At 34.7% G+C, this 27,923-nt stretch overlaps 7 protein-coding genes across 11 annotated transcripts; 4 read left to right on the top strand and 3 right to left on the bottom strand.

Annotated features, from left to right (window-relative positions):
- The first annotated feature begins 2,264 nt into the window (after window positions 1–2,264).
- On the top strand, window positions 2,265–4,276 carry LOC110781036 (protein FAR1-RELATED SEQUENCE 5-like). The gene is made up of 2 exons (XM_056837332.1): window positions 2,265–2,688; window positions 3,358–4,276. Exons 1-2 carry the CDS (start codon window positions 2,583–2,585, stop codon window positions 4,086–4,088), a joined length of 837 nt encoding a protein of 278 aa, XP_056693310.1. The 5' UTR covers window positions 2,265–2,582; the 3' UTR covers window positions 4,089–4,276.
- Window positions 4,265–8,395, bottom strand: LOC130467636 (uncharacterized). Its single transcript, XM_056836203.1, has 6 exons — window positions 8,012–8,395; window positions 7,434–7,595; window positions 6,469–6,618; window positions 5,586–6,312; window positions 5,193–5,492; window positions 4,265–4,411 (listed from the first exon to the last, which is right to left on the bottom strand). The coding sequence occupies exons 1-6, from the start codon at window positions 8,065–8,067 to the stop codon at window positions 4,265–4,267; spliced, it is 1,542 nt and encodes a 513-aa protein (XP_056692181.1). The 5' UTR covers window positions 8,068–8,395.
- Window positions 8,396–8,431: 36 nt separating this feature from the next.
- LOC110791588 (protein FAR1-RELATED SEQUENCE 5-like) lies at window positions 8,432–12,756 on the top strand. The gene is made up of 4 exons (XM_056835550.1): window positions 8,432–8,856; window positions 9,530–10,615; window positions 10,956–12,093; window positions 12,189–12,756. The coding sequence occupies exons 2-4, from the start codon at window positions 10,191–10,193 to the stop codon at window positions 12,306–12,308; spliced, it is 1,683 nt and encodes a 560-aa protein (XP_056691528.1). The 5' UTR covers window positions 8,432–8,856; window positions 9,530–10,190; the 3' UTR covers window positions 12,309–12,756.
- On the top strand, window positions 8,757–10,089 carry LOC130467635 (protein FAR1-RELATED SEQUENCE 5-like). The gene is made up of 2 exons (XM_056836202.1): window positions 8,757–8,856; window positions 9,530–10,089. The coding sequence occupies exons 1-2, from the start codon at window positions 8,757–8,759 to the stop codon at window positions 10,087–10,089; spliced, it is 660 nt and encodes a 219-aa protein (XP_056692180.1).
- A 591-nt stretch (window positions 12,757–13,347) lies between the features above and the next one.
- Window positions 13,348–19,693, bottom strand: LOC110791587 (uncharacterized). 5 transcript variants are annotated; one of them, XM_056835549.1, is made up of 12 exons: window positions 19,313–19,693; window positions 18,735–18,899; window positions 17,771–17,920; window positions 16,888–17,614; window positions 16,495–16,794; window positions 15,187–15,530; window positions 14,919–15,086; window positions 14,600–14,771; window positions 14,387–14,521; window positions 14,144–14,288; window positions 13,864–14,058; window positions 13,348–13,712 (listed from the first exon to the last, which is right to left on the bottom strand). In XM_056835549.1, exons 1-10 carry the CDS (start codon window positions 19,366–19,368, stop codon window positions 14,160–14,162), a joined length of 2,346 nt encoding a protein of 781 aa, XP_056691527.1. In that variant the 5' UTR covers window positions 19,369–19,693; the 3' UTR covers window positions 13,348–13,712; window positions 13,864–14,058; window positions 14,144–14,159. The 5 variants fall into 5 exon arrangements, with proteins under 5 accessions (XP_056691527.1, XP_056691524.1, XP_021852027.2 ...); XM_056835546.1 differs by having other exon boundaries at window positions 15,187–15,713; window positions 19,313–19,692; XM_021996335.2 differs by having other exon boundaries at window positions 15,187–15,713; window positions 18,735–18,896; window positions 19,313–19,691.
- A 1,655-nt stretch (window positions 19,694–21,348) lies between these two features.
- Window positions 21,349–23,187, bottom strand: LOC110791595 (lectin). The gene is made up of 3 exons (XM_021996348.2): window positions 23,032–23,187; window positions 21,989–22,104; window positions 21,349–21,893 (listed from the first exon to the last, which is right to left on the bottom strand). The coding sequence occupies exons 1-3, from the start codon at window positions 23,170–23,172 to the stop codon at window positions 21,527–21,529; spliced, it is 624 nt and encodes a 207-aa protein (XP_021852040.1). The 5' UTR covers window positions 23,173–23,187; the 3' UTR covers window positions 21,349–21,526.
- Window positions 23,188–23,549: 362 nt separating this feature from the next.
- Window positions 23,550–27,605, top strand: LOC110791593 (putative disease resistance protein RGA3). The gene has a single exon (XM_021996347.2). The coding sequence runs from the start codon at window positions 23,826–23,828 to the stop codon at window positions 27,318–27,320; it is 3,495 nt and encodes a 1,164-aa protein (XP_021852039.2). The 5' UTR covers window positions 23,550–23,825; the 3' UTR covers window positions 27,321–27,605.
- Window positions 27,606–27,923: the final 318 nt, after the last annotated feature.

Below are 27,923 nucleotides of genomic sequence, written 5' to 3'. Positions count from 1 at the left end.
CCAATAATAAAACTCTTGTGGAAATTTACTTGGAGGCTCGAGGCAAGCTGAAAAGATATTAGGGCTTTTTAATGTTCATGAGGGAGTTACAGTTCAGGGAGCAGAATATCATTGTGTCGTCTGCATATTGCAAGTGTGTAATTTTGGGCCATTACGGCTTGCCTCAAGTTCGTCCCATAGACCAATGTTCACGACTTTTTGAATGAGCAAGTTTAATGTTTATGAGACAGGGTTGAAAAGGAAACGAGACAGGGGTCTCCTTGTCTTATCCCCCGTTGGAGCTTGAAGATAGGGGCAGTGGGGGAGCCATTGACAAGAATTAGTGCCGAAGCAGTCATATACAGGTTTGGATCCATTCGCGCCATGTAGGAGAAAAATTCATTTAATCAAGTGTCCAATCCAAGAAGCTCCATGATACACTATTGAAAGTTTTATGGAAGTTAAGCTTTAAAACAGTTGTTGTTTTGTTTTTTCTACAAGAGCAACTAATTCACTTTCAATTAGGGCACCATCAAGAATTTGCCTGCCTTTAATGAAGGATGATTGGTGAGAGCCAATAAGAGAGCCCATTACCTTTTGCAGTATATGGGCCAGAAGTTTAGCAATTATTTTATACACACAGCTCACCATGCTAATAGGCTGTCCTGTAATCCTTGAAACTAGGGGAGCCAATTTTTGGGATTAAAGTAATGAAGGTGTTATTGCTTCCACAAGCAAGACGAGAGGAGGTCCAAAATTCATTCACCATGTCACATATATCCTCTTATGACTTCCCATGCGCTTTTAACAAATTTGAAGATGAACCCGTCTGGGGCTGAGGCTTATCAATTTTTATTAATACAATAGTTAATTTTATCTTGCATGCATGCATGGTATAACCAAGAATTTTTAATTTTTTACTCATTTATTTATTTGGATGACAAAAATAGTTAAGATTGTATCATGCATAAACTTGATAGATAAATACCGTAAACTCTCTATATTCTAAAGTATCTTGATGGAGTGAAAAATAAGTTATCTAGATAATGTAGTTATTTGCCGTTGAAAAATATAATGTAGATAAAGAACATGATTAGGATGGTTTGTTGAACTTCCACAGTTCCACTGTGGGAACAACAAATATAGCATTGAGATTTGTATATTTATTTTCCAAAGCTTCGACGCAAACTAGTCAAACCATTGAAATTGAAAATCCGACGAAAAATCCTTGAAATGGAAGGAACGTTTTTATGTTTCGCTTTTAAGCCGAATTCATTGTGGTTTCCACGAAGGGGAGATCGATGTTTTTGTTAGCTTATTTTGTCCGAAAATACGAATTAATATCTTCAACTTTTGAGGCAAACCAAGAATATTAGTAAAATATTACATCTTTCAAAAATATCTTTATGGTTAATATTTACACATATATTCAGACAAAAAAAATGGAAGAATGTGTACAGAAGGAGTATGTTAGTAGTAAAAAATAGGGACGAAAGAAAAAGAAATTTCTACAAGTAAACTGGAACTGAAGGAGTATGTTAGTAGTAAAAAATATTGATATATTCATAATCAATTAGATGAAATATAAGCGTGACGGGCGGATCCAATCAAAAATTTATCCTCACCCCATCACCCGTGACTAATCCATTTTTTAACACCGTCACCCACTAAAATATCCTCAATCCCCGTCCACTTGGGGCGGAAGCGTGGAGGATGTCTAAAAAAAATGCCCCACTAAAAATCTGACATTCCTATATTCGGTAAATAATTCATGTTGCCTTCAACTAACTTTGAATATATTGACATACGTTTATTATTAAAAGATATTGTATTAGCTATGATATTGATGAAGTATTTAAAGCAATTAAACAATTTCTTTTGAATAAGCATGTTTTAATTAGACAACCTTGTTAAAGTATATAAATGTTCATTATACATATTCACATTCAATATATGACACATATTCTAAATGAAAATTCTTAGTACATACAGTTAGTTATTAGGATATTTAGGTTAATTATTTCAATACATGCTAAAAGTCGTTAAAATATTGCAATCCATTAAAACTTTAATTGCAATCTTATACATCCATCTAAAATTTGACTTATCTAACAAATCGTTGGATGCAAAATAAGTATAGGATTAGGTATTTATTTTATATTTGTTTTGTATGTATAAGAGAGGAAATTAAATTAGCTAGAGAGCAACATTTTTCAGATCCACATCGATTTGTCTCTCTATTAGTATAATACTTCATATGCATAGATAGGTAGATTGTACGCAATTTAGAAAGTGGACCAGGGTGCACAATCCACTACGTGCACCCTCTATAAAACTACGTCGTTTTGTTTGTTTTTACATTTAAAAAATATAGAAAAATCGAAATTAAACACAACCAACAAACAGATTTTTTAAAAACAAAATAATTAATTAAAAAAAATGGTACCAGATTTATTGCTCCTAAATATTTGGTATCTAACAAACGTAATATTAATTTATTTTCAATGTGCTCATCATTATCCCATTCTCTAATTTTATTTTTTACGAGAAACTTGCTGTAGCCATTTCATTATACTGTAATGCCGAAACTATTTAGAAAATAAATGACAATGGCTAGTTCAAGCTTTAATGAAGGAGATGATGCTCAAGGAAATGATGATTACGATGATACTGAAGATCAAACCGATGAATTTGTTAACAAAAATAAAGGTATTTGATTGATTATACATTTTTTTAATGTATAAAATATATCTATAACTCAATTCTGATTGTTTTGATTATATCCAGACACCAAGTGGTATTCAATGCTTTGTCAATGCTCGGTTTTTTACAGGAGCTGTTTCTTCCATGTTACCATAAAGAACCTATAAGAATAATAAATAACATTGGTAGCATGATGAAATACCATTATAACGGCTGACTGATTGAAATCAATAACTGTGCATTCTGTGTATATTCCTAAAACATTTACTGGATATATAAAGAACATAGGCTACCATTATAATTTTCCAGTGGTAAATGGTTCCTCTATAATTTACATCTCACTACGAACATTTAATGGATATATAAAGAACATAACCTACCAAGAAGAAGAACACCTTGTCATATACTACGCTTATTGTATGCCTCACATTTAATAGTGCACATGAAAGCACATTTTTTAACAAAAAATAATTGAGTCTTGCGTGTTTATAAATGGGTAATTAGATAATTGAATTTTCTTTAGCTAAATGTGGACACGAGCCTTAGAGGTAATGCATATCCTATTGTTACATTACTTATTTAATCATATGTCTCAATTGAAGCTCTATATGTAGTTCAATTAATTTGTTTCTAATTTTATGATTCTAATGGAATTATTATTGTGTGTGTTCGTAGGATTTGAAGAAGCAGAAAATTCTGAACGATTATATTCAAAGGTGAAGAGTGACGAAGAAGCCTACACATTATATAATGATTACGCATTTAGGCAGGGGTTTGGAACTCGGAAGGGTAAGAGATCTCTAAGAGCTGATAAAACAGTCCGACAACGTTTCTTCCTTTGTTCGTATGCTGGTTTCAAGAATAAAGGTGGTGTTGAGCCCACAGCTTATAAGAAAACGGATTTTCGTACTGGTTGCAAGGCTAGTATTCAATTTGATGTCGATAAAAAAACTGGCCTCTATATTGTTACCAAGCACAATATGATTCATAATCATGGAAGAGTTCCAGTCAGCAAAAGACATTTGATAAGGTCACATAGGAAAGTTACGGAAGAACAGTTGGCTATGCTTAGCTCTTTGACAGAGAATGGTGTCCCGGTTGCTTTTGCTGTACGGGTGTTAAAACACCAAGCTGGTGGGGAAGCCAATCTTGGGTTCCTTAAGAGTGATGCTTATGATGCGTTAGCTGGTATAAAAAAAACGAGACTTGATGGCTTTGACACAAAACAGTTGTTAAATTTTTTCAAAACTAGAAAAGCTAATGAGGTTGACTTTTATTATGATTTTGAGGTTGATGATGAAGGTTATCTTGATTGTTTTTTCTTTCGAGACGGGCGGATGAAGATTGATTATGATGCATTTGGAGATCTTTTGGTACATGACACTAGCTACATATCGTACGAATAAATACGACATGATATGTGGTCCCTTTGTGGGGATGAACCATCACAACAAGAATGTTATGTTTGGCGTTGGTTTTATCGTGAATGAGAAATGGGAGTTTTTTGAATGGTTGTTCAAAACATTTTTAAGGTCTATGGGAGGGAGACATCCAATTACCATTATGACAGATCAATCTAAATCTATGAAAAAAGCAATAGGAATAGTATTTCCAAATTCGAGGCACCGATTATGTACTTGGCAATTATATGTACTGCTAGGAGGTTGGTGAGTTTAACAAAACCATTCGCAATTATGGTTGTAACCTCACCAAATTGTTGCATAAACTCCTTGTAAAATTCAAAGACCACAAAATAAAAGAACAGCAAAAACAAAAACAAAAGAACACAACTACCAACTAGACAGAACATAGCAATAAAATAAAAGAACATCACAAAAAATTTAAAATAACCACTTATAGTGAGCCCAAATATCATACTTTTTTGCAGATTCTAGGCTTTAGTAGAGCTGCTTATTGTTTTCCAAAAGAGCTGCATATTTCAATCAAATAGAGTAAAAAAAAGAAGCGACAGATTCCAACTATAAGTTATGTGCTATGTTGAAATTCTATATATGGTTTGACTGCAGAGGAATGAAAAAATCTTAGTAAAGGAGGTTTTGTTAAAGTTCTGTGTAGAGCCAAGAAAATAAAAAAACGTTGTTGCTTATGTAATTCTTTTACTGTTGGTTTCAGTCTTGGTGTTTGTATTGGTGGTGCACTAGCTAGCTACAGGTGAAGGGTTGGTGTAGGCACTCTTCCTAGCAGGCGGTCTTTGTGTCAATAACGATGCTAGTGTTCCTAGAAGGCACTCTTCCTAAACCAACTAGAAAGAACATAGCAATAAAACAAAAGAACACAAAAAACAATATTAAAGAACATAACAACCAACTAGAAAGAACATCACAAATAATATAAGAGAACACAACAACCAACTAGAAATAACATCACAAATAATTCAAAAGAATACGACTATAAATGCAGTGAAAATAATTTATCCTTAACCAAAAAATAAAACACACATAGTTAAAAGATCATGACACCCTTTAAAGATATAATTTACAATCTAATACCTTCATATTGGTTGGAATATTGATTGGTTGTGGGTCCTGATGATTTTGGTTATGTTCCTGTTCATTATTATGATGTTGAAGCCGTTCATCGTCATGTGGGTGGTGTTGCATGTCTAGTTGTTGTGGTTCTTCACCTAGAGAAGGTGTTTCGATCCTTTCTAGCAATAATCCTAAACCAAAGCCAAACTTTAACTCCAAAGCTACTCTTTCCTTGACAGCATTCTTATTCCAAGAAGAGATAAGTGGAAATGTCCTCGGGGGATCAAAAGTTTGTCTTTTAAGACGGTCAAAATAGCACACCTGGAAAAAAAAATTAAACACAAACAACATTAAATTCAAACACTTTATATATGTATTGAACAATGAGACAACACAAATATATAAAATTAATACCATAAGGAATGGCAAAGGTCCTGGAAAGTAGCGTGTTGTGTCACACTTCCAATACAGAGTCCCGTCAACTAGGCTTTCAAGTGCATACTGACACCAATTGAAATTAGGAATGCGGTTGGTGTCATAAGATGTGCTGAGGAATCGCAAAAATGGTTGTGTGTTGGTGGTAGACTTGATGCATGAATTAACTGCCAACACTAAGAAACTCCTCTTCCAGTTGTCATCAACATCATCTGTTACTAACTTAGTGACAATTTCGGTTAGAGAAGGGACATCTATACTTTCATGGTATGCCTTCCACTTATCAATCAACTCTCTAAAACCCTCTTCATCATCTTTAGCCTCGATTATTTTATGTCCTTCTAAAGGAATGCCATAGACAAGGTGTACATCTGAGGCTACAATACGAATCTCCTTGTTTCTTTCAAGAAGTATGCATATACTGTTGGTGTCAAAATTCATCACCAGATCGCCGGCAAAAGTTGGATTATTCCGTGGAAAGTCAATATGGAGAAGGCCTCCAAAACCCATGTCAACTATAGCTTGTCTCTTATGTGCTTGATTGTTTATACCCTTAATAAACCTCTTAATTTGTTGGGTGGAATGTCTTGGATTCAAAGTAAAAGTTGGTGTTCTTCTAACAAACACCTCACCTTCTTCAGCTCTTTTTCTTTTGTTCTTCTTCCCTGCGTTGGCTGCATCCATTCCTTGTTCATCCGCAATAGTGCTATGTATATTAACATACAATATATCAATTACAACATATGGATAAATATAAAGAATGTAGATAATTAATAAGGACATAATGTCAAATATAAATAACACAGCTATACAATAAAGAACAAAGTAATGACAAATATTAACTATAGAACATATACTTTACCCTTGCATTACTTTAGCCATTGGTTTCTTTTGTCCTACAAGCTTCACTCGTATTTTCGTGTTTTTTGGCTCATTTCGGGGAGGTGGATCATGTGTGATTTTCCCATGAGTTGCACTAGAATCGTGAACAACTTCAGATGAGGTAGGTCGCCTAAAAAAGAACATACCATCGGTTAAAAGAAAGGAAGATTAATTAAAATTGTAGAACATGTACCATTAAGAATGAAAATGTACTTTCAGTCCACAAGACGGTATGATGATCCGTTCAAGCCAAACCAGTAATTATCCTTCGATAATGGATGTAACATTTGGGGTTAAATAAAAAAAAAAGGTATAATGATTTCCAAACCAACATTGTAGGGCTGCATGTTGTAAAGATATAACAAAGTAAATGCTATGGATTTAATGAAAAAATAGGTACTGAGAAATCTTGATAGTAGTAAAAGCTAACTTCGACAAATACTAAATTATCACACTCACATCCATCCAAGACCAAGCAGTAGTGTTAGGCTGAAGGTTGATCAAGCTATTATTTTTATGATTTCTGCTTTGTTTGAAGTTTTAGACCACTTAACTGACTTTAATTTGGATGTTCCCTAGTATCGGTCACTCAAAATATCAATGTATAAGTTGTCAGTTTAAATTAGCAATGCACCGATTAAAATGATTATAACCCCCCACATAAAGAACGGGCTATAAAACGAAGTTTACTAACCAAAGTCAGGAACTAGTTATCCACCCAAGTACAACTCAAGTAAAACTACTAACAAACCATGTTTCTTATATTCAAACTATAGAACCACAAACAAAACATATAACCAAATTGCTTACCGAACATAGAATCAAATTTAATGTACATAGTGAAGGATATAAAAGAACCTAAATCAGATTTATCTAAAAAAAATAAATCAACTATAAATGAACTGATTATTGACAAAACGACATTAAAAGTACTAATTATCTTACTTGTCAACCTCTGGAGAACCACCATGCTCTTCGTTTATGTCATACAGCAATTCATGGTCAACATTAACACTATTTTTTGATGGTTCCTTCGATGCAGTCTCCCTTTTTTTGTCCTTCACCGCCATATTTTTCAACAAAACATCACAGTCATCTCTGTTGAACCTGCTGCCGAATAGCTTCATTAATTAATTGATCAAATTTCAAGGAATAGGTGGTCCATTACTTTACTCTAATATACCACCAGGAGATGTAGAATACAAATTGCAATTGGTAAAGTTTGGGATTCTTCCACATATTATACACACTCAAACAATTAGAATAAGATTTAAAAATTAGCACTGGGCTTTCATTACGCACACAATTTGGAAACGACAAATTGTAGCAGTACATTCATGTTCGAAGGAATTCTAAACCACACTTTTCCTAACTTTTTTTATAGGTTAATAATCATAAACTCTATAAATTCTGAAACACATGAAATTGGGTAATTTTCCAATCAAATATTAGCAGTACTCAATCCAAGAACATAAAAAACATTTAATATAATTAATAGTAGAATATAGGTAGAATATACATACGTTTTTTCCTTGTTTGTTCTCCTTCCCTGTTCATCATGTTCTTTGTCTTCTGCCATGGAGATCGATTTCAAATTTCGGTTCCTCTAGTTTTCCATCTGTTATATCAGTTAGGGTTTGGATAGGGAACCTAAAAATATTGAATTGGGATAGATTTGAAATTAGGATCATATCTAGTAGGTTGGCTTGAATTTAGGGATGACGAAGAGTGAATCTTTGACCCCCTAATTTGCAGGGATTTTGATTTTGGAAGTTTTATTTTTTTAAATTATCCCTTGAAACTCATGTTCCGTAGCATTCAATGAATTGTTCTTTCCGCTTTTTCTCATTAAATCAACGTTGCGTTTTGTTTGAAAATTATTGCGTTTTGTATTGGGTTCACACACCTCTACGTGGACTCGTGTCCACCTTCTACGTGCGCAATTTAGAAGGTGGACCAGGGTGCACAATCCACTACGTGCACCCTCTATAAAACTACGTCGTTTTGTTTGTTTTTACATTTAAAAAATATAGAAAAATCGAAATTAAACACAACCAACAAACAGATTTTTTAAAAACAAAATAATTAATTAAAAAAAATGGTACCAGATTTGTTGCTCCTAAATATTTGGTATCTAACAAACGTAATCTTAATTTATTTTCAATGTGCTCATCATTATCCCATTCTCTAATTTTATTTTTTACGAGAAACTTGCTGTAGCCATTTCATTCTACTGTAATGCCGAAACTATTTAGAAAATAAATGACAATGGCTAGTTCAAGCTTTAATGAAGGAGATGATGCTCAAGGAAATGATGATTACGATGATACTGAAGATCAAACCGATGAATTTGTTGACAAAAATAAAGGTATTTGATTGATTATACATTTTTTTTAATGTATAAAATATATCTATAACTCAATTCTGATTGTTTTGATTATATCCAGACACCAAGTGGTATTCAATGCTTTGTCAATGCTCGGTTTTTTACAGGAGCTGTTTCTTCCATGTTACCATAAAGAACCTATATATAAGAATAATAAATAACATTGGTAGCATGATGAAATACCATTATAACGGCTGACTGATTGAAATCAATAACTGTGCATTCTGTGTATATTCCTAAAACATTTACTGGATATATAAAGAACATAGGCTACCATTATAATTTTCCAGTGGTAAATGGTTCCTCTATAATTTACATCTCACTACGAACATTTAATGGATATATAAAGAACATAACCTACCAAGAAGAAGAACACCTTGTCATATACTACGCTTATTGTATGCCTCACATTTAATAGTACACATGAAAGCACATTTTTTAACAAAAAATAATTGAGTCTTGCGTGTTTATAAATGGGTAATTAGATAATTGAATTTTCTTTAGCTAAATGTGGACACGAGCCTTAGAGGTAATGCATATCCTATTGTTACATTACTTATTTAATCATATGTCTCAATTGAAGCTCTATATGTAGTTCAATTAATTTGTTTCTATTTTATGATTCTAATGGAATTATTATTGTGTGTGTTCGTAGGATTTGAAGAAGCAGAAAATTCTGAACTATTATATTCAAAGGTGAAGAGTGACGAAGAAGCCTACACATTATATAATGATTACGCATTTAGGCAGGGGTTTGGAACTCGGAAGGGTAAGAGATCTCTAAGAGCTGATAAAACAGTCCGACAACGTTTCTTCCTTTGTTCGTATGCTGGTTTCAAGAATAAAGGTGGTGTTGAGCCCACAGCTTATAAGAAAACGGATTTTCGTACCGGTTGCAAGGCTAGTATTCAATTTGATGTCGATAAAAAAACTGGCCTCTATATTGTTACCAAGCACAATATGATTCATAATCATGGAAGAGTTCCAGTCAGCAAAAGACATTTGATAAGGTCACATAGGAAAGTTACGGAAGAACAGTTGGCTATGCTTAGCTCTTTGACAGAGAATGGTGTCCCGGTTGCTTTTGCTGTACGGGTGTTAAAAAACCAAGCTGGTGGGGAAGCCAATCTTGGTTTCCTTAAGAGTGATGCTTATGATGCGTTAGCTGGTAAAAAAAAACGAGACTTGATGGCTTTGACACAAAATAGTTGTTAAATTTTTTCAAAACTAGAAAAGCTAATGAGGTTGACTTTTATTATGATTTTGAGGTTGATGATGAAGGTTATCTTGATTGTTTTTTCTTTCGAGACGGGCGGATGAAGATTGATTATGATGCATTTGGAGATCTTTTGGTACATGACACTACATATCGTACGAATAAATACGACATGATATGTGGTCCCTTTGTGGGGATGAACCATCACAACAAGAATGTTATGTTTGGCGTTGGTTTTATCGTGAATGAGAAATGGGAGTTTTTTGAATGGTTGTTCAAAACATTTTTAAGGTCTATGGGAGGGAGACATCCAATTACCATTATGACAGATCAATCTAAATCTATGAAAAAAGCAATAGGAATAGTATTTCCAAATTCGAGTCACCGATTATGTACTTGGCATATAGGGGAAAATGCTAAGACGAATATCAAAGGGTTGAGAGCAATGGAAGGTTTTAATAACGCTTTCAACTATGTGTTGAAATACACTGACACCATTGCCGAATTTGAGCATTATTGGTCAAGGTATTACTTTGTGAACTTGCATTATTGTTGCTATATATATATTGTCCTCTAGTAATAGCTTCAGGGTATTGAGTCATTAACAAAAAATGGTCATATATGAATACCGGCATTTGGCAACAAGCTGATGTTCTTATATATATTCTTTTCTATACTTGTACATGTTCTTTTCTATACTGGCATTTATATACGGTCATAATGTCATATACATATGTTCTTTTCTATACTTGTACATGTTCATTACAAGCATATTATATGTTCTACCCTATCTTCTAAATTGACGGGTGGACTGTCTTTTCTGGGTTATTGTACTCTTGTTTAATTATGGTGTTCTTTTTAACAGCATGGTGAAAAAGTACGAGTGCTCCGGAAATAAGTGGCTCCAAAACTTGTACACCATTAGAGATTTTTGGTGCCCTGCTTATTCTAAAGACTACTTTTCTGGGGGAGTTTTGTCTTCCCAAAGGAGTGAAACAACTAATAACTCTGTCTCAAGAAGGCTCCATAAGACTCATGGTCTATGTGATTTTTACAAGTGTTTCCTTGAAGTGGTTGATGAGTGGAGAAGTAACGAGAATGTTGATGATCACCAAAGTGAGATTGGTAATCGATATTTAGCAGCTGAAGGGGTGGGCTTACTTGATGATGCAATGGAAATATATAATATCGACATATATCTGCAGTTCGAGGCAAACTTTCTTAAAAGCATGCCATACATTGTTAACATCGTCGGTTTCCTCCCGCCTTTGTATGAATACCATGTTAAACATCCTAAGAATGATTTAATTATGCACACCGTGAAGTTTGATCAGTCAAGGATATCAATCGACTGCACCTGCAAATACTTCAGTGAGGTTGGTATCCTTTGTTCACATTCAATCCGTATTCTTCATCTTAACAATGTTATTTCGATCCCTAAGAGGTACATTTTAAAGAGATGGACAAAGGGTGCTATGTGCCACAAGGTAGGTGACAATGTTACACAAGTGTCAGGAGTCGTCCCGTCTTGTGTTTGGAGGCTGCAACATACGAGGAACTTCATTAGCCTAATAAACTCAAGCCAACATGACTTAGCTGCAAGAAAAGTTATGGAATCGGCTTTCATAGAATGTAAGCAGAGGGTTGAAATTTTAATTGGTGCAATAGAAGAAAATATTGCAGATCAAGAAGGTGAGAGGATGGTGGAAAGGGAGTGTATGCTTGAGCCAAATACTCAGGGGGCTGAGGGTGTATTTGAAGGTGAGGGGATAGATGTACCAACTACCCAAGGGGGTGATAGTGTAGTTGAGGGTGATGGAGTAGATGAACAAACAATTAAGAATCCGAAAAAAAAGAGGAAGAAGGGGGGGAGAAATGTAAGACTAAAAGGGACTCAAGAAAAGGTGTGCAACAAGCTAAAAGCTAGGAAACCTCAAGCATGGAAGAAGAAAACAACAAGAGGAGTTACAAAGATGAAAGGCAAAGCTCAGACTTCATTACAGGTAATGTTCATGAACAATACACTCTATGGTCAATACATGTGTTACATTATGTTCTTTTAGGTTGTATTTGAATGAAGTACCTTTTTTTTTATTAGGAGTACTTAGATGTCCCCGATGGTTCAAATGTGGCACATCCGACAAATTCAGCTGGAGATTTGGAGATGTTCGCGCCTGATGACTATTTTGGTGTTAATCTTACACCTTTCAATAATTAGTTGCTTCTTTTATATAAAAGAATTAAGAATTAGTTATTAATTTTCTCTTTTCCAAGGTTTTAATTAATTGAGATAGCCCTATGTTAGACAGTAATGAGTACAAATAATTTTGGTAGTCTTGTGGTTTCTCTTGATAGTCTCATACCAATTGATGTTGTCAGCTATTGGAAATTCAAGAAAATGTCTAGTATCGGTCAGTAAGTATTACTCTGTCTACTAGATATTTGTTATATATTAGTAGTACTAAGTGTATGACATACAACTTTTATCCATCAGTAACATTCATATTTAAGGCAAACTCAATATCATCATCATGTTGTCAAACTTAATTATTTGATGAAAAAAATAGATAGTAAGATCTCACCTTAGAACTTATATTTCTTGTGGGTCATTGACATTTACCCATTCCTTAATATCAAGGTAATTGACGTTTATTCCATGTCCCAACACATTCTGCAAGCCAAAAGGAAACAAATAAGCGAGCATAACTAGAAAAATAAACAAGAATAGTTATCACTCCATTAATTTGATAAGATCGATTATCCAAGATGGAACAAGTACCTGATATCCTTTGTATGTATATACTGAGCCTTAAAGTTTCAGAGTTTTGCCTTTCAGTCGTACGTGGTATGTTGTCTGAAATTTAAATGTGCTAATATATGAGGCTCGTAGGTAAGTATTTAACCATGTTGTATGGGATAGCTTTGGTATATATATTGTGCAAGTCTAAACATCTACCAAAATACAGAAGTGTTTTTCCTTCCACTTTTTTTGTGTGTGTGTTAGACCTTTGCATATTTTTGGAAAATGAACACTCATTTAACAGCTTCAATATATATGGCTACTTGGGTTTGATCCTTGAAAATAATCAAAGAACTAAATATATTCTTAAAAGTCGAATGTGCAGACTTTAGCTGTGCTGTAATTAAGTGTACCTCCTAGCATACACATTCCTCCAGCAGGAACATAATATTCCCTCAAACGAATCAAACAGCTCAGAACATCAGTGTACATACTATGTAAAAAGAAAGAACACAGATGTACATTCTACTTGTTATTAATTTCTGTAAAAAGAACACTATAAATATCAATGCCTACATTGTGTAAATCTCCTTCACATCATCAAAATCGGGATCTATTACCAAGGTAATGCATTATCCCAAAAAACAAAAACCATACAACAAAAAAACCAATTAATAAGTACCATAGAAAAAAAAACATTGTTTCTCCAAAAAAAAACATTGTCTCTCCAAAAAAAACACCCTATAATAAAAATGTTCTCTACTTATTGTTATCGTGTGCCCATCTCGAAGCTTTTACATTAACTGCAGCCCTCTTCTGGTTTTGCTCACAAGAAATGATTTCAGCAGAGTATATTAATCTCAGTTGCTTCAAGATATCATCCTAAAATAATAAAAAAAATTGGAAACCTTTATTAGGGGAAATGTACACTAATTTCAAAGGACATAACATAAAACATCAGAGAATGTTATCTCATAAGCGTGTATCTTTCCAAATAAGTAAATAAAGAGCTGGTAAAGGTACAAAAACTTACATTGTCCGGTTCCAATCCACATTGCCATTTCTCTTTAGCATGGTAGGTTTCCATGTGCTTCATCGTATATATTCCACAGTCGATATTGTTTTTATTGTTTCTCCATGGCATTTCAATTACCCGCACGCTGTGTTGGGTTAATGGTCTTTTTAATTTGTGTCCCGAGCTATTGAGGTATATAGAGAATGCTCCTAGCTACAAAATAATTTCAACGATTCAAGAAATACATATCGAATTTTTAAGGTATTTAAAATGAATAATATTTTAAAAGTTTACTTACCAGTTTTTCGGGATAATCAAAATACTTGTCCTTGAGCTTCAATCCTTCCTCCAGGACATTGTTGTCCAAAATATCCAAAGTTTTGTCCTTGATATTTATGCACATCACGTAGCAATGTGATGGTGCATAAATTGGGAAAAAAAATCTGATATAAGATACAAAACATTATATTGTCAAGTACCTTAAATTCAATGAAATGCATTTAACATTTAACGACAGACAAGTGATGAGAAAAATAATTACCAGACTATAGCCTTTAAGGGAACTAATATTGTGTTGTTCCATATTATATGAACAACTATCTTTAAAACTTTGCAGCCTTGCATCATGGCTATTTTGACTTATTCCTTCAGTTTCATCGATGTGAATAAGGAAATTCTGTATGTAACGACCAATGGTTAAATTAATTCAAGGTGCTGATATGGTTTACTAAATAAAGTGACAAGTATAACTTACGAATGTTTCGGTGGGGAAGAACATTCTTTTCCCTCTCTTCCTTATCTTGTCCCTTTCGTTGAGTATGTATGCCCATGAATCAATTACATCGTTACATATAAACACATTAGCTCCCATAGTTTTAAAGTAATCTCTGATAAGCAAGTTGACTCCATCTTCGTACAATTCCTCACTAACATATAATAAAATCTATTTAGTTATTGGACAATAATTTAAAGGTTATAGGTCATGAAAAAGAGTGCAGCTAAATGATTTTATAAAAAGATTAAAAGAACACACAATTACACATAGTAAAGAAAAATAACAACTCATTACGTACTCTCCATCAAGTTCTAGGCAAAAGGCATAATCCAAAATGCGATTTCTTTCTTTCTCTTTCCCAATCATCAAATGAGAGTACTGGACCAAAAACGGGGACCTAAAGATTGATGGTAGCTTTCTTGCCCTTTTTCCATTGCATTTTTCATAATCTACGTGTTCTTCCATACTGTTTCATTACATAGAAGAACATGCAGTTAACGCATAAGAACATAATGAGTGAAATAAAAGAACACCAAATCATATCACTAATGCATGTAAAATATTACCCTTGGTCTTGACAGTTTGGCACATTGTCACAAATTTTCTCATTTACAACCAACTCGTCATTCTTTAAAGGGTCGTCATAGTATGTTGGATCGCACTCAAGCATATGCACTGGTGAACTAGAATCCACCCTCAACTCCCGGTTATATTCAAAATTTGTGTCGGCTTGTTGATAAGATTGATCTAAAATAGGAACTTGCTGGGGTACCTGGTTTTGCATGGATATTTGATCTTCACCAGTTTCTTTCCTAACTATATCATCCATGATATTTGCGAACCAAATAGAAGAATACATATCATTGTCTTGACTAAGCAATGACCTGCTCCCAGTTTGTTGGGTGAAAACCTGGAATTCAGAGGGAAGTTGAGTACTGGAGCACCTCGACCACATCTTAGCTAAGTTGAATGCCATGTCTTCCTTGAATATATTCAAGGGCGATAGCTGCTCCCCAACTGCTAGGAGGTTGGTGAGTTTAACAAAACCATTCGCAATTATGGTTGTAACCTCACCAAATTGTTGCATAAACTCCTTGTAAAATTCAAAGACCACAAAATAAAAGAACAGCAAAAACAAAAACAAAAGAACACAACTACCAACTAGACAGAACATAGCAATGAAATAAAAGAACATCACAAAAAATTTAAAATAACCACTTATAGTGAGCCCAAATATCATACTTTTTTGCAGATTCTAGGCTTTAGTAGAGCTGCTTATTGTTTTCCAAAAGAGCTGCATATTTCAATCAAATAGAGTAAAAAAAAGAAGCGACAGATTCCAACTATAAGTTATGTGCTATGTTGAAATTCTATATATGGTTTGACTGCAGAGGAATGAAAAAATCTTAGTAAAGGAGGTTTTGTTAAAGTTCTGTGTAGAGCCAAGAAAATAAAAAAACGTTGTTGCTTATGTAATTCTTTTACTGTTGGTTTCAGTCTTGGTGTTTGTATTGGTGGTGCACTAGCTAGCTACAGGTGAAGGGTTGGTGTAGGCACTCTTCCTAGCAGGCGGTCTTTGTGTCAATAACGATGCTAGTGTTCCTAGAAGGCACTCTTCCTAAACCAACTAGAAAGAACATAGCAATAAAACAAAAGAACACAAAAAACAATATTAAAGAACATAACAACCAACTAGAAAGAACATCACAAATAATATAAGAGAACACAACAACCAACTAGAAATAACATCACAAATAATTCAAAAGAATACGACTATAAATGCAGTGAAAATAATTTATCCTTAACCAAAAAATAAAACACACATAGTTAAAAGATCATGACACCCTTTAAAGATATAATTTACAATCTAATACCTTCATATTGGTTGGAATATTGATTGGTTGTGGGTCCTGATGATTTTGGTTATGTTCCTGTTCATTATTATGATGTTGAAGCCGTTCATCGTCATGTGGGTGGTGTTGCATGTCTAGTTGTTGTGGTTCTTCACCTAGAGAAGGTGTTTCGATCCTTTCTAGCAATAATCCTAAACCAAAGCCAAACTTTAACTCCAAAGCTACTCTTTCCTTGACAACATTCTTATTCCAAGAAGAGATAAGTGGAAATGTCCTCGGGGGATCAAAAGTTTGTCTTTTAAGACGGTCAAAATAGCACACCTGGAAAAAAAAATTAAACACAAACAACATTAAATTCAAACACTTTATATATGTATTGAACAATGAGACAACACAAATATATAAAATTAATACCATAAGGAATGGCAAAGGTCCTGGAAAGTAGCGTGTTGTGTCACACTTCCAATACAGAGTCCCGTCAACTAGGCTTTCAAGTGCATACTGACACCAATTGAAATTAGGAATGCGGTTGGTGTCATAAGATGTGCTGAGGAATCGCAAAAATGGTTGTGTGTTGGTGGTAGACTTGATGCATGAATTAACTGCCAACACTAAGAAACTCCTCTTCCAGTTGTCATCAACATCATCTGTTACTAACTTAGTGACAATTTCGGTTAGAGAAGGGACATCTATACTTTCATGGTATGCCTTCCACTTATCAATCAACTCTCTAAAACCCTCTTCATCATCTTTAGCCTCGATTATTTTATGTCCTTCTAAAGGAATGCCATAGACAAGGTGTACATCTGAGGCTACAATACGAATCTCCTTGTTTCTTTCAAGAAGTATGCATATACTGTTGGTGTCAAAATTCATCACCAGATCGCCGGCAAAAGTTGGATTGTTCCGTGGAAAGTCAATATGGAGAAGGCCTCCAAAACCCATGTCAACTATAGCTTGTCTCTTATGTGCTTGATTGTTTATACCCTTAATAAACCTCTTAATTTGTTGGGTGGAATGTCTTGGATTCAAAGTAAAAGTTGGTGTTCTTCTAACAAACACCTCACCTTCTTCAGCTCTTTTTCTTTTGTTCTTCTTCCCTGCGTTGGCTGCATCCATTCCTTGTTCATCCGCAATAGTGCTATGTATATTAACATACAATATATCAATTACAACATATGGATAAATATAAAGAATGTAGATAATTAATAAGGACATAATTTCAAATATAAATAACACAGTTATACAATAAAGAACAAAGTAATGACAAATATTAACTATAGAACATATACTTTACCCTTGCATTACTTTAGCCATTGGTTTCTTTTGTCCTACAAGCTTCACTCGTATTTTCGTGTTTTTTGGCTCATTTCGGGGAGGTGGATCATGTGTGATTTTCCCATGAGTTGCACTAGAATCGTGAACAACTTCAGATGAGGTAGATCGCCTAAAAAAGAACATACCATCGGTTAAAAGAAAGGAAGATTAATTAAAATTGTAGAACATGTACCATTAAGAATGAAAATGTACTTTCAGTCCACAGGACGGTATGATGATCCGTTCAAGCCAAACCAGTAATTATCCTTCGATAATGGATGTAACATTTGGGGTTAAATAAAAAAAAAGGTATAATGATTTCCAAACCAACATTATAGGGCTGCATGTTGTAAAGATATAACGAAGTAAATGCTATGGATTTAATGAAAACGTAGGTACTGAGAAATCTTGATAGTAGTAAGAGCTAACTTCGACAAATACTAAATTATCACACTCACATCCATCCAAGACCAAGCAGTAGTGTTAGGCTGAAGGTTGATCAAGCTATTATTTTTATGATTTCTGCTTTGTTTGAAGTTTTAGACCACTTAACTGACTTTAATTTGGATGTTCCCTAGTATCGGTCACTCAAAATATCAATGTATAAGTTGTCAGTTTAAATTAGCAATGCACCGATTAAAATGATTATAACCCCCCACATAAAGAACGGGCTATAAAACGAAGTTTACTAACCAAAGTCAGGAACTAGTTATCCACCCAAGTACAACTCAAGTAAAACTACTAACAAACCATGTTTCTTATATTCAAACTATAGAACCACAAACAAAACATATAACCAAATTGCTTACCGAACATAGAATCAAATTTAATGTACATAGTGAAGGATATAAAAGAACCTAAATCAGATTTATCTAAAAAAAATAAATCAACTATAAATGAACTGATTATTGACAAAACGACATTAAAAGTACTAATTATCTTACTTGTCAACCTCTGGAGAACCACCATGCTCTTTGTTTATGTCATACAGCAATTCATGGTCAACAATAACACTATTTTTTGATGGTTCCTTCGATGCAGTCTCCCTTTTTTTGTCCTTCACCGCCATATTTTTCAACAAAACATCACAGTCATCTCTGTTGAACCTGCTGCCGAATAGCTTCATTAATTAATTGATCAAATTTCAAGGAATAGGTGGTCCATTACTTTACTCTAATATACCACCCGGAGATGTAGAATACAAATTGCAATTGGTAAAGTTTGGGATTCTTCCACATATTATACACACTCAAACAATTAGAATAAGATTTAAAAATTAGCACTGGGCTTTCATTACGCACACAATTTGGAAACGACAAATTGTAGCAGTACATTCATGTTCGAAGGAATTCTAAACCACACTTTTCCTAACTTTTTTTATAGGTTAATAATCATAAACTCTATAAATTCTGAAACACATGAAATTGGGTAATTTTCCAATCAAATATTAGCAGTACTCAATCCAAGAACATAAAAAACATTTAATATAATTAATAGTAGAATATAGGTAGAATATACATACGTTTTTTCCTTGTTTGTTCTCCTTCCCTGTTCATCATGTTCTTTGTCTTCTGCCATGGAGATCGATTCCAAATTTCGGTTCCTCTAGTTTTCCATCTGTTATATCAGTTAGGGTTTGGATAGGGAACCTAAAAATATTGAATTGGGATAGATTTGAAATTAGGATCATATCTAGTAGGTTGGCTTGAATTTAGGGATGACGAAGAGTGAATCTTTGACCCCCTAATTTGCAGGGATTTTGATTTTGGAAGTTTTATTTTTTTAAATTATCCCTTGAAACTCATGTTCCGTAGCATTCAATGAATTGTTCTTTCCGCTTTTTCTCATTAAATCAACGTTGCGTTTTGTTTGAAAATGGTTGCGTTTTGTATTGGGTTCACACACCTCTACGTGGACTCGTGTCCACCTTCCACAAATTGGTAGATTGTATGCTCTTATTCACATTTAAATATCAGTATGCTACTTTTAATTTTTGTAAATATCCTATTGCATATAATGGATTAATGTTTATAAAATGATAATTTTATATTGGTTCTATTTGTTATCAAAATACAGAAATATAATTTACAAAATATTTCCCAATGTATAGAATCAATTTTTTTTTTTTTTTTTTGGAGAAAAACATAATCATTTTTTTTGTAAGGTGAAAAGTTAACAAAAATAACAAACCCAATCAAGTTTTTTTTTTTTTTTTTAATGTATATTAAGGAAAATCAGAGAGCGGTGTTTGTCAGCTCTACATCGATTTTCATTATCCAAAATTGCATGCAATAATTTTTCATTGGATTGCAATGTAAAGAAAAGGCAAATATATTACCATCCAATGGTCAAAGACAAATAAACTAATAACAAAAAATAAAACTAAAAAAATTCTTAAAACTGTTTCTCATTTAAAAGATTAAGGAACTGTAATGGAAGGATAAGCAGAAAATTATAAATTCGAGAAAAAAAAAGATATAAAGATATTAACCAATTTCGTTAGACAACCTTGTTAAATACTACTTCGTATATTAAAGCAAAAATAATTGTTCGTTATACATATCCACATTCAATATATGACGCATATTATAAATAAAATTTGATAGTACATACAATTAGTCATTAATAAATTTAAGTTAACTACTTATACATGTTAGATAACATATATATAACATATGTAGTCCTTGATCAACAACAACGTTCAAAGTTTAAGATCTTCGAGCGCTATAGAATGGAGGAAATATTTGATGTCCAAAAACGTTCAACTTTTGATTTGAGAATAATTGTTGGTTGGTGATATTTTTTTTAATATTTGGAAGTATACCACCTTTATTCATTGACACCAATTGTAGTATTGGGTGTAATCGTGGGTATATAACATCAATTATTTGCTTAGAAAAAATATCTATTGTACTGTTATTAAAATAGATATTGAAAATAGTAAATTTGACAATATTTTGTATTGTAATAGTGAATTTGACAATATTTTGCATTATGATATTGGGAATATTGTAATATTGAAATAGATTCTAGGTATAATTATTTTAGTCATTGATCTTGATGTATATTGAGTATATATATAACATGTTAAATTAAGAAATTATTTTGCATTATTGATTTTTTACCATAAGTATGTAATAAGAAGGTTGTACGCAAAAAAAATATATACGAAATATAGTAATTATTTTATTTCAAGTTTAATTATTTATATTAAAAGAGAGGCGAATCTTGTAATGACATTTGTTATCACCATATTGATTTCCTCTCTTTTAGTATATTATATATAGATTATGTTTTTTGAAACGCGCAGAAGTATTTGGTGCGTTCCGTGAAATGTCATGCGCATTTCATGGAATTTTTTTATTTTTTTTTGGAAGCTAATGCTGGATGATCAAATACCAGATGAAAGCAAGCTCCAAAAGAATGTGAAAATATATCCAAAACGTACAATTGGGACTAAAAAGTAGACGTAGATTAACATCTTTACTTGTTTAGTAGCCTAAACATTTATTTTTGCATAATTGCATGGATTAGCTGGTCTAATTTAATGCAGGAACGGACACAAAAAACAACAGAGCAATGTACATAATTCCATATCTCTTAAGTCTTAACTCTCAACAAAATTCCAGATTGATGACATTCAAGCTGAAAACTAGAAAGCCATAACATAACTTTTTTTAGAATAGGTACTAGCTATAATAGGGTACATTTAAGAAAAGTAGCGAGTGCGTAGTGCTTATTGTTTAGGCCTAATGATGGCAGCTTGGATGATGAGCCCGGTTTTCCAGTGGCAACCATGTTCAAAGATATCGAAACAAACCTCTCCATTTTCACCAGCTTTTGCTTGAAAACTTCCCAAATTCAGCTCAAACCATTCTCCTTTTGGTTTCATCAACATGCTAACTTGCCTAATCTTATTTTCTTCTCCTGGCACATTTAACCTCAGCATAAGTGGAAGCTCCCACCCAGACGCCGATTTTGTCAACTTAACAACATACACACTCTCATACGTTACTCCTGGTGAGAGCTCCGACATACCTAATTTCCCTCGCACATCAAGCCAACACACATTTATCAGCTTCACCACTTCAATATTATCGTCACTGTCAATAAATCGCCCACAAAATTAATTACTCTAAAGTATGAATTTATGTTAATTTTACATTAAAGCATGCAAGATAGATAAAAGAGAACTTACTTGGTATCTTTGAAGCTATTCCAAGACCAATACTCACGATGACCCCAAGTTACGAACAAGGATCGTGCGTATAACATGAAACCACAGCTTCCATCCTTCCTATCAACCCACTTTTTCTGCATATAGATCGAATCATATAACCCATGTAAGATACAATAATATCATAAACATACAAGAACAAGAAGCAGATTCAGAAGAAGAATTAACATTTATTAGAGATATGTTAACGTTTTTTTAGGAGAGTCTCTACACATACAAGTCCAACAAGGTTCAATCCTAAAACCAACCGGTAATAGGAACTAGGAAGAGTAACCTACTAAGCAGAGCTGTCGAAAACTGACCCGATCCGAAAACCCGACCGAACCTGTAACCGACCATGACCCGAAATTTTGGTAAAACAGTTAACCCGAAACCCGACCCGAAAAAATCGATAACCGATTTTAACTTGACGTTGTACGACCTGAACCCGACACCCAACCGAAGGATAACCGATAATCGAACTGACCCGACTGAATAATTATCCGAACCCGATTCGATACCCGACAATGACCTTAACCCGATTTTTACCACAAAACCTGTTATGACTTGACATGTGGAGTAAATTTTTTACGCTTGGATATTTTGAGATGACTAAATCAGATATGGCTCGATCTTAACCCGTGTCCGAGAATGAACCCGACCTGAATTTTAACCGACCTAAAAATTATTCGATCCGAACTTGACCCCAAACCCGACTATATAAGAGCCAAATACGAAATTGAACCCGACCCGAACCCGACTTGTACCCGAAATGAGAAAAAAACCCGACATGACCCGATCGAAAACCAACCCGACCTGCACCCGAGTGATCAAGTGACCCGACACGACCCGACTTGATAATGACCAGAGACCCGAGATGACCCGACGCGGACCCGACCTGATGACATGTTTTGACAGCTCTGTCTAGTAACTAGTGTTATAACTTATAAGTCATTCTTCCTCTATCTTCAATGCGTGACAACTACTCCTGCCTAACTCACATGTGGTTATTTTTCTTTTCTTACCTTTCTCTTGTGCTCAAGGAACACTTGTTCTGTCTTCAATACTTGTTTTCCCATCAGTTGTAAATAAAGTTTTTGCCTCTTGAGAGTTGAGACTTTACCATTCATTGGATCACATATATAACAAGCTTCAGGGGTAGTCATTGTTCTAGAAAGTATAAATATCAACTGCTCAACACGGTTAAGTTTTTTCTTTTTTGGCAGACAACACGGCTAAGTAATACTCGGTATGTTCTCTGTTAATGCAACAATACGTGTTTTTGGCGCGGATTTAACTTCCATGGGCCATAACTCCATAAATAACAAAACTTTTTCAGACAGAAAGAGAGAGAGATGGAGAGCTGACTGTGTCAATGATTATGATTAATTAGGAACGACTTTGTCAACTTTTGGACTTATACCAGTTACCACTTGCTAATGTAGAAATTACTCAGAAAAATTCAACTTCCGCGTCTAGATTCTGTAACATACTACGGAGTATATATAACATTATAAATATGAAGTAATTCAACATCCAAGTTAAATTCATCTTACATACATTACGGTGTTTTATACTTCCTCTGTTTTTCAACCCCTATAATGATGTCCATAGCCTTGTTCTATTAGCTTCTTTCAAATCTGCAGTTTTTTTCTGGCTTTGGTTATAACTATAACTCCTCCTCACTAGAAAGAGTTGTCATCATTGCTTAGCTTAGTTCAGTTCAAAGCTCCACTTCTGTTTTAGTTTCAAAAACCCTTTTCTAGAATTTCTTGTTGCTTATTCTTTACTAAAAAAGTAAAAAGAGGAGATCAGATCAATGTCTGACCCAGTGTCACTTCTGGCAGGCCCTATAATCACAAAAATCATAGAGTTAGGATTTTCCTTTGGTAAGAACAAATATGATCAACTCTATGGGGTGGAAGGTGAGATGGAAAAGCTAATGAGCAACTTAAGCTCCATCAAAGCAGTGCTTAACGATGCTGAACGGTGTTGCTCGGATTCAAAATCAGAGCAGCTAGTAGATTGGCTTTCAAAGCTTAGAGATGCTTCTCTTGATGTGGAGGATATTCTGGAAACTTATGCTATTGAGGCTTCTATTATACAGAAGCAGAGGCTCACTACCCCATTTGCTTGGCTTTCCTCTCGATCAGATGCTGCAAATAAGATCAAGAAGATGGTCACAAGGATGGATATTATTTCCCAAGAAAAGACTAATTTCCATTTCAGGCCTGGGGACTATGGTGGAACAGATTGGACGCCTCAAGGCAATAGGATTGGCCTTCGAGAGATGAGTTACTTAAGGGACACATCAGATATTGTTGGGAGGGAAGAGGAGCGAGAAGAAGTTGTTAGTTGGTTGCTCAAGGAAGAAGAAGAAGAAGAAGAAGAAGAAGAAGAAGATGAAGCTGGCAATAATAGACGTGTCCCTGTTCTTCCCATCATAGGGATGGGAGGCCTAGGGAAAACAACCCTCGCTCAGCTAGTCTATAATGATGAGAGGGTCTATAAAAAGCTCGATGATGTGTGCCATTTCAAGGTTGCTATGTGGATTAATGTCTCAGTAGATTCAAGTGTGGATAAGATTCTTAGGGAGATGGTTGAAATTCTCACGGAGATGAGGCATGACATGATTCCACGAAGCTCAATCCAGTCACGTATCCTGGAAGTCCTTGATGGAAAACGTTTCCTGCTTGTGCTAGATGATGTGTGGGTTGAGAAACTAGACTGGGAACCTATTCATGATTTCCTGAAATTATGTCCAAAAGGAAGTAAAATTTTGGTTACCAGTAGAAATGGCAACGTCACAAAGATTATGGGTGCTAGTCATACACATACCTTGGGCCAGTTGCCAGAGGAACGATGTTGGGACTTGTTTGCAAAAAGAGCCTTTCCGGATGGAGCATATTCGACAGATTTAGAAGAGATAGGTAGAGAAATCACCCGCAGGTGCAATTGCCTCCCTCTAGCAGTGAAGGCAATGGCAGGACTTTTGAGAGGGGATAATGATGTCAGTAAATGGCAGAGGATCCTGAAAAACGGCATCTGGGAATCAGAGCAATCCAATCTTGGAAATGGGATTCCAAACATTCTGCCTGCTCTTAAATTGAGTTATGATCATCTCCCTTCTCAACTCAAGCAGTGTTTTGCATACTGTTATATATTTCCAAAAGGCCATATGTTTGACAAATATCATCTAGTCAAACTGTGGATAGTTGAAGGTTACATCCAACTGACAGGAGAAAACAAACTGGAGGAAACTGGAAGTGATTATTTTGATGAGTTGCTAACGAGGTCCTTCTTTCAGATCTTAGACATTGATAACAAGGTACGGTACAAGATGCACGATCTAATTCATGATTTAGCAAAATCTGTCTCTAGTTGCTGTCAGCGGATCGAAGAAAACAAGTCATACTCTATTCAACATACATCTCGGCATGTATCATTTCATTGTAAAGATGTTCAGAAGCCTGCAGCAGAGATTCTTAAAGCTAAGAAGCTCCGTACTTTATTGCTACCAATCAGCTACGCTAGAGATTTTGGCCTAGCCCTTGACAAGATGTTCCGTGCACTCAGATACATGCGGGTTTTAGATCTCAGTTCAACCAACATAATTGATTTGCCAAAATCTATAGGACAGCTGAAGTTGTTGCGGTACCTTGACTTGTCAAGAACTGAGATTAGATTACTTCCAAACACAGTTTGCAACCTCTACAATCTGCAAATACTAAAACTCCTTGGGTGTCTTTGGCTTCTGGAATTGCCAAAGGACCTTGGAAACCTGCAAAATCTTCGATATCTTGAGCTGGATGAGATGTTCTGGTACAAGTGCTCTAAATTGCCCCCAAATATAGGAGGTTTAACTAATTTGCATAATTTTCACTCCTTCTATGTCCGTCAGGAGAGTGGATATGGAATTGAGGAGTTGAAGAGCATGAACAGTTTAGAAGGTACGCTACACATTTCTATGCTTGAAAACTCGGCAGATGCAAAGGCGGCAGAGCTTAAACAAAAAGAAGGAATTACTAAGTTGACACTTGAATGGAGCAAGCAGGATGCCAGTTTACAAAATCAAACAGTGCAAGAAATAGTCCTTGAAGATCTTGAACCTTACCAGAGCCTGAGAGAGCTTCACATACACCAGTACAAAGGAAGCAGATTTTCAAGTTGGATGGGTAATGGAATGCTCCAAAATTTATACAAAATCTCCTTAAATCATTGTGTAAGTTGTAGAATCCTCTCTGTTGGTCCATTACCGCACCTTCAGGAGCTTCGCATCAAAGGAATGTTAGAGTTGTCTGAATGGCCAGAGACACTATATCCATCCTTAAGGAGCCTAAGGATTAGTAAGTGCCCACAGTTGCGGGAACTTCCACGCATCTTCCCAAACCTCAGGGTCATGAAGATCAACCACTGTGATGTTCTCAAGGCTCTACCAGTCATGCCAACTGTAATGTTCTTGATCCTTAGCAACAATGCCTTGCTAGAAGAATGGAGAGAAGTAACTATGCATATTGTTACTAGGAACCATGGAGGTGGAGATGTACGCGTACAACGACATTCATTTATGGATCTTCTCGAATTGAAAATTGTCAATTGTCCAAGGCTGCAGGAAATGCCAACACTCTTTTCACCTCAGAAGTTGCAAATAAGTGGGTGCATTTTAAGAACACTTCCACAACACAACCAACGTCTTCAGTGTCTGGAACTAGATAAATGCAATGGTTCAAGTTTGATAGATGCAATACAAAGTACAGACTCCTTATACTCGCTCATCATTTCCAACTTCACCAACCTCGATACATTACCCAAACTGCCACATCTTCCTCGGCTACAATCTTTGTATATCCACAACTGCCAGGATCTTGTTACTTTGTCACATGAAAATAGTACATTGAGAAACCTCACCTCCCTGAAGCTTCTGTCTATTTCAGGATGTAAAAAACTGGAGGCGTTTCCAGAAGAAGGGCTCCCAACATCGATTGAATGCTTGAGCATTGAGAACTGTCTCAATCTGAAATCTTTTCCTACACCAAACTATCTATCAAGCATCACATCCCTTAGAGATCTATACCTGGAGGACTGCCCAAAACTTAAATCCATCGCAGAAGATGGATTGCCCTCCTCTCTTCAGCATTTACGAATTCGAGGATGTTCTCTACTCACACAACAATTCAACAAGGATGCAGGAGGCAAGTATTGGAAAATGATCAGTCATGTTACAGATTTGGAGCTTGAATCTATCAAGAATCATCAACCAAAGCCAATTCTTGGCCCTAGAAAAGGTTATCTTGCTTGCTTTACAAGAAAATAGAGCTTTTTTTGGAAATAGGAAGTGTCAATCACCTATAGAAACCCGGGAAAATGAACAAGTCTTAAGAGACAGAATTACAGACCTTGTCTGCACCACTATTTAATTAAATTTCTTCGTAAAATGCACATTTAGAAATTTTAGTATAATAAATTAGGACTTTCAGATTGTTACATTGTATCATCGGCCATTATAGTCCAACGTAAATTAAGTATATTGTCTTGTAATATTCTTCTTTTATTGAATTCCCCAATAAGATAAATTAGAAAAACTAGCTCTATTTCACAAGCCACCTAGATCCCTAACAATTGTATTCTGAGCTACATCTTAATTAAAATAAAAGAAATTGATTAGTAGCAAAAACTAACTTCAGACTCCAGGGTACGAAAGCTAAAAGAAAAGCAAATTATAGAACATATACATATTGAAATTCAAAAAAGTTGCTAACAATTAAACTCAAGAAAACTCACCACCAAGCACCATCAGACGACTTGTTTCTTCACTTGGACAGTTTGGCTATACAAGTAGTGTAGCACCACATTGAACGAACATAAATGTTCTGTTGGCTGCCAATTATAAACAAGTTTCAGTAAATTCACCATAAAC

The sequence above is a fragment of the Spinacia oleracea genome, chromosome 2 (assembly GCF_020520425.1).
Source record: "Spinacia oleracea cultivar Varoflay chromosome 2, BTI_SOV_V1, whole genome shotgun sequence".
In the NCBI taxonomy this organism is placed as follows: Eukaryota; Viridiplantae; Streptophyta; class Magnoliopsida; order Caryophyllales; family Amaranthaceae; genus Spinacia; species Spinacia oleracea.
This window is presented reverse-complemented; position numbering and strand designations above follow the sequence as displayed.

Excerpts from the sequence above, each read along its gene's own strand:
- LOC110781036 (XM_056837332.1), top strand. The coding sequence starts at position 2,583 with ATGACAATGGCTAGTTCAAGCTTTAATGAAGGAGATGATGCTCAAGGA. Across the intron at positions 2,689-3,357 it reads ATTTGTTAACAAAAATAAAG|GATTTGAAGAAGCAGAAAAT; the intron begins GTATTTGATTGA and ends GTGTGTTCGTAG.
- LOC130467636 (XM_056836203.1), bottom strand. The coding sequence starts at position 8,067 with ATGGCAGAAGACAAAGAACATGATGAACAGGGAAGGAGAACAAACAAG. Across the intron at positions 7,596-8,011 it reads AGAACAAACAAGGAAAAAAC|GTTCAACAGAGATGACTGTG; the intron begins GTATGTATATTC and ends ATTCGGCAGCAG. Across the intron at positions 6,313-6,468 it reads ATGGCTAAAGTAATGCAAGG|CACTATTGCGGATGAACAAG; the intron begins GTAAAGTATATG and ends TAATATACATAG.
- LOC130467635 (XM_056836202.1), top strand. The coding sequence starts at position 8,757 with ATGGCTAGTTCAAGCTTTAATGAAGGAGATGATGCTCAAGGAAATGAT. Across the intron at positions 8,857-9,529 it reads ATTTGTTGACAAAAATAAAG|GATTTGAAGAAGCAGAAAAT; the intron begins GTATTTGATTGA and ends GTGTGTTCGTAG.
- LOC110791588 (XM_056835550.1), top strand. The coding sequence starts at position 10,191 with ATGAAGATTGATTATGATGCATTTGGAGATCTTTTGGTACATGACACT. Across the intron at positions 10,616-10,955 it reads TTTGAGCATTATTGGTCAAG|CATGGTGAAAAAGTACGAGT; the intron begins GTATTACTTTGT and ends TCTTTTTAACAG. Across the intron at positions 12,094-12,188 it reads AAGCTCAGACTTCATTACAG|GAGTACTTAGATGTCCCCGA; the intron begins GTAATGTTCATG and ends TTTTTTTATTAG.
- LOC110791587 (XM_056835546.1), bottom strand. The coding sequence starts at position 19,368 with ATGGCAGAAGACAAAGAACATGATGAACAGGGAAGGAGAACAAACAAG. Across the intron at positions 17,615-17,770 it reads ATGGCTAAAGTAATGCAAGG|CACTATTGCGGATGAACAAG; the intron begins GTAAAGTATATG and ends TAATATACATAG. Across the intron at positions 15,714-16,494 it reads ATATTCCAACCAATATGAAG|GAGTTTATGCAACAATTTGG; the intron begins GTATTAGATTGT and ends GAATTTTACAAG.
- LOC110791595 (XM_021996348.2), bottom strand. The coding sequence starts at position 23,172 with ATGACTACCCCTGAAGCTTGTTATATATGTGATCCAATGAATGGTAAA. Across the intron at positions 22,105-23,031 it reads TCCTTGAGCACAAGAGAAAG|AAAAAGTGGGTTGATAGGAA; the intron begins GTAAGAAAAGAA and ends ATCTATATGCAG. Across the intron at positions 21,894-21,988 it reads AATAGCTTCAAAGATACCAA|TGACGATAATATTGAAGTGG; the intron begins GTAAGTTCTCTT and ends ATTTATTGACAG.
- LOC110791593 (XM_021996347.2), top strand. The coding sequence starts at position 23,826 with ATGTCTGACCCAGTGTCACTTCTGGCAGGCCCTATAATCACAAAAATC.